General features: G+C 54.0%; 1 protein-coding gene across 1 annotated transcript; it reads right to left on the bottom strand.

Moving 5' to 3' along the window:
- Nucleotides 1-1490: 1490 nt before the first annotated feature.
- Nucleotides 1491-4118, bottom strand: LOC133629293 (forkhead box protein J1-B-like). Its single transcript, XM_062019951.1, has 3 exons — nucleotides 3620-4118; nucleotides 1767-2614; nucleotides 1491-1697 (listed from the first exon to the last, which is right to left on the bottom strand). Exons 1-3 carry the CDS (start codon nucleotides 4116-4118, stop codon nucleotides 1491-1493), a joined length of 1554 nt encoding a protein of 517 aa, XP_061875935.1.
- Nucleotides 4119-4449: the final 331 nt, after the last annotated feature.

Genomic DNA, 4449 nt, shown 5'->3' on the forward strand with positions numbered 1-4449 from the left:
GGGGAACTGTAGGCACAAATGTGGCTTGGAGCAGCCAGCTTGAATAAAGATGGTAGGGACAAGTTAATGCAGCTGGCAAGCTACTCCAATTATCAGAAACAGGTGCTGCAAGGTAATCAGTTGGGCCCTGGCCGATCACATGGGCAGAAGCAGCATATAAGGAAGTAGCCAGCCAAGGAAGGGTGGCTTTGACTCAACTCTGTTGGTTGTACTCTGTCGCCTGTGTACGTCTCTGCACGTGCATTACCCAGCTTCTCTACATCTTTGAATGAATACAGCTTGCCCCGCTACAATAGTTTGTGTTGGTCTGTGTAAGCTCCTCCCCTTCCTGACATTCCTGCCAGAGTCATCACCCAGATGCTGTGTTTCCCCAGCTCATTTTCAGCCTCTTGTCTGGCAGTGTGTTCTGCTGATGGAGCTGCTTGATCCTGCTGGGCTGCATCCACAGGGTGACTACAGCTCTGTGGGTGGTCAGGATAATCTGGCCAGGTCCTTTCCACTTTTCCTTCAGTGGTCCTCAACTGTCAACTGAAATCAACTCAACAGACAAGTAAATAGAAATACATTCCATTCCAAGGGCCCCTGAAAGAAATCTTTGCTTTAAGAGCCATAGGAACCAAAGCTCACACTTCTGGACCTCTCCGTCGTCATCTGCATTCAAGGTGTAGCTAAGGAAATCGCTGTGGCTGTGTAGATACTCTGAACAAGAGAAGGAGGAAGGTCAAAGGAGCAGAGCAGAGCATTTCAGGGGACCTTGAAAGAAAAGAGAGTGGGTATCAACTATTTGAGGCCTATAGTCAAAAACAACTATGTGAAAATAGAGAAAGATCTTTAAAGCACACGGGAGAAATGCCCCTGTCAAACACTCCCTGTGGGGCTGGTTTTGTCTCCCTCTGGTTTTTCATGAATCATCTTACAATTAAGCTGGGAAATCACTGGGGATGTCTCTGTCTCTGGAGAATCTTGTCTCAGCAGCATGGGGGAGCATCCTTTGCATGGTGAGTGGCCTTTGATAAGACAGATCTCAGACTGCTCCACTCATGTCTGCTGGCAAAGAGGCAACGTTGGATTTGGTGTAGCTAAGCAAATCCTGAATGGCTCTGGCTGTGTACATGTTCTCATCAACAAAGCAAGGAGGAAGGGCAAAGGAGCAGTGCAGAAGAGAGAAGGGTACCCACTATTTCAGGCCTATGGCCAAAGCCAACTCTGTGAAATCACAGCGACAGGGACTTCTCCCGTGGCCTTTAAAGATCTGGTGAACATTCCCTGTGGTGCTGGTTTTTCTCCCTCCATCTTTCCCATGACTAATCTTACAACTGAGCTGTGAAATCCTTGGGGATGTGTCTGTCTCGGGGAAATCTTGTCCCAGCAGCATGGGGGAGCGTCCTCTGCACGGTGACTGGCCTTTGATAAGAGGGATGTCAGAGTGCTCCACTCACTCAGCTGCTGGCAGAGGCATCCTTGTCTTCATGCAAATGCTCTCTGTTGACTCAGTAGTAGAGACAGTCATTTGTCTCTTTGTCCAACTCCTGTTGCAGGAAATAAGTGGCCATGAAGGTTTCATCAAAGTCCAGGTTGTTGACGCTGGCTTCAGTGAGGAGCTGCTCCTGCTCCTGGCCATCCTGGAGCTGGTGGATGTGGTGCCCGTGTGCCATCAGCTCTGGCTCGTGTTCTGCGGGGCTGTTTGGTTCTGTGAGCTCCAGAAGTGGAGAGTCACGGCTCGAGACGGTGATGAAGCTGCTTTCCGAGTCAGAGTCACTGCTCACAGTAATGTTGAAGCTGGTTTCCCTGTCCAAGTCATCACGTTGGTTGCTGTAGAAGAAGGCTTCCCAGTCCAAGTCCCCTTGCAGTGCCCCCAGCTCAGGCTGCTGCTCCTGGCTCAGCAGGGCAGGGCTGCAAAGTCGAGCCACCTTAGCCATTCCTGCAGGCGATGCCTTCTTGCGCTTCTGCCCTGCTTTGCCACCCGCTGCAGTCAGAGACTCATTGCTGGTGGCTTGTTCAAAGTCTTCCAGCAGGTGCTGCACCTCCCTGTTGACACTGAGGATGGAAGTGTAGGTTCCAGAGGAGGTGTCTTTGCCGGTGAGGCTCCCTGTGCCTTGCAGGGCTGTTGTGGGGCAGGCCGTGTGGCTGTGTGCTGGGGGCATGCTCCACTGTCTGAAGGTGACGTCTCTGCTCAGTGTGGTGTCAAAGTTTCCACATGAGTTGGTGTTGAATGTGGCTTCCAAGTCAAAGTCACCTGTCAGGGATCCCAGCCCAGGCTGCTGCTCCTGGCTCAGCAGGGCAGGGCTGCAAAGCCGAGAAGGGTTGTTGAGGCAGGAATCAGTGAGAACCTGCTCCTGCCCACCCTGGAGATGGTCAACATGGTGCTCCTTTAGCAACAAGTCAGAGTCATGTTCTGTGGAGCTGCTTGGTGGTGTGAGCTCCGGATCAACAAGAGTGGGGAAGTCATCGCTCAGGATGGTGTTGAGGATGGCTTCCCAGTCCAAGTCTGTGCTTAGTTTAGTCTCAAAGCTGGTTTCCCCGTTAACGTCTGCTCTTGGGTTGCTGTTGAGGCTGGTTTCCCAGTCACAGTTGCTGTTGAGATTGGTGTGGAGGATGGTTTTGCAGTCGAGGTCTGCACACAAGTTGGTGTTGAAGGTGGCTTGACAGTCAAAATCCACTTGCAGGGATGCCCACAAGAAAGAATGAAAAAGAAAGCAGAAAAGAAAGGAAGGAAGGAAGGAAGGAAGGAAGGAAGGAAGGAAGGAAGGAAGGAAGGAAGGAAGGAAGGAAGGAAGGAAGGAAGGAAGGAAGGAAGGAAAACCAAAATATAAAAAAATATAATTAAAAAGAAAGGAAATCACAAGATAAAGAAGGAAGGGGAGAAAGAACTTTAAAGAAAAAGAAATAGAGAAAGAGAGAAAAGAAAGAAGGAGGGATGAAAAAAAGAAGTAAAATTGAAGAAAATCCAATTTGAAAAAACACTGAACAACAGAGGAAAAAAAAGAAGTGGAAATGAAGAGCAGGAGCACAGAAATCCCTGCAAACAATCCAGGCTGTGCTCAGTGCATAGCCACAGCTGAACGGCACTGTACAATGGTCACACATTGCAGCTGATGTCTCTGCTCCCCATCTGCCCTCCTCAGCCCAAACTCCCTGCAGCCCAGGCTGCCTCTGTTCTTCCCTGGCTGCTTCACACCTTGAGCTTTCCTGCCTGCAACAGCCCTCTGCAGAGAAGGGCTGGAAACCTTCCTGCCTTTGTTACTAAGCACAGTTCATGACGAGCACGGTGAGGATCCAGCTGTGAGTTGGAGGAGAAACCACCCCACTGGCACACAGCTCCTGTCCTGAATCCCTCCCGTAGGTGCCCCCAGCACAGGGGATGGGGAGGGCCCAGGTGAGCCTGGAGAGGAACCAGCAGGTCCCTTCCCTTCCCTTCCCTTCCCTTCCCTTCCCTTCCCTTCCCTTCCCTTCCCTTCCCTTCCCTTCCCTTCCCTTCCCTTCCCTTCCCTTCCCTTCCCTTCCCTTCCCTTCCCTTCCCTTCCCTTCCCTTCCCTTCCCTTCCTCTGCAAAGCCCTCCCCAACCCTGTGGGCACAGGGGCTCAAAGGCAAGAGCTCTGCCAGTCTCCTACCTGCCAGCTGGGCTCAGCGTGTCGGAAGTAGCTGAAGTTGTCCCTGATCCACTTGTAGATGGCAGAGAGGGAGATGCTGGGCTTCTGGCTGGCTTCCATGGCCATGCAGATGAGGCTGGCGTAGGTGTAGGGTGGCCTGACAGAAGGGTTGCTCCTGTGGCCAGTGTCCTGTGCGAGCTCAGGGCTCAGCACCGTTCTGGAGGCTGAGGAGGAGATGGGCTGGCAGGGGGAGTGGGACAGAGCCCCGCAGGTGGGCTCAGCAGCCAGGGCTGAGCACGGGGCAGCCAAAGTGGAGCAGCGCTGAGAGCTGGGGGGGTCAGGGCCGCCCAGGCAGCAGGAGGACTTGGCCAAGCTGGTGTTGGCCAAGGAAAAGTCCTTCAGCCACAGGAGACTGGTCAGATTGTCGTCTGAGTCCTCCAAGGTGAAGCTCCTCCCTGCCTCAGTGGCTTCCCAGTCGCTGCTGGAGCTGCCTTGAGCCATGTCTGGGCGTGCTGGCTGCTCCTCCATTCCCCGAGCCCACGGGAAGGGAAGGGAAGGGAAGGGAAGGGAAGGGAAGGGAAGGGAAGGGAAGGGAAGGGAAGGGAAGGGAAGGGAAGGGAAGGGAAGGGAAGGGAAGGGAAGGGAAGGGAAGGGAAGGGAAGGGAAGGAGACCCGGGGCAGCCGCTGCTCGGGCGAGAGGCAGCGGGCTGAGGCTCCCCGAGGCTCCGCGGCTGTTTTCTCTCGGCTCGAAAGCCGCAGCGCCGGCGTGTGTGAGGCAGAAGGCAGCAGGCAGCGAGCAGCCCGAGCAGCCGGCTGGCGAGTGCGGCCCCGCTCCCGGCCGAGCCCCCGCAGCCGCGCA

Source organism: Colius striatus, unplaced genomic scaffold (assembly GCF_028858725.1).
Source record: "Colius striatus isolate bColStr4 unplaced genomic scaffold, bColStr4.1.hap1 scaffold_37, whole genome shotgun sequence".
Taxonomy (NCBI): Eukaryota; Metazoa; Chordata; class Aves; order Coliiformes; family Coliidae; genus Colius; species Colius striatus.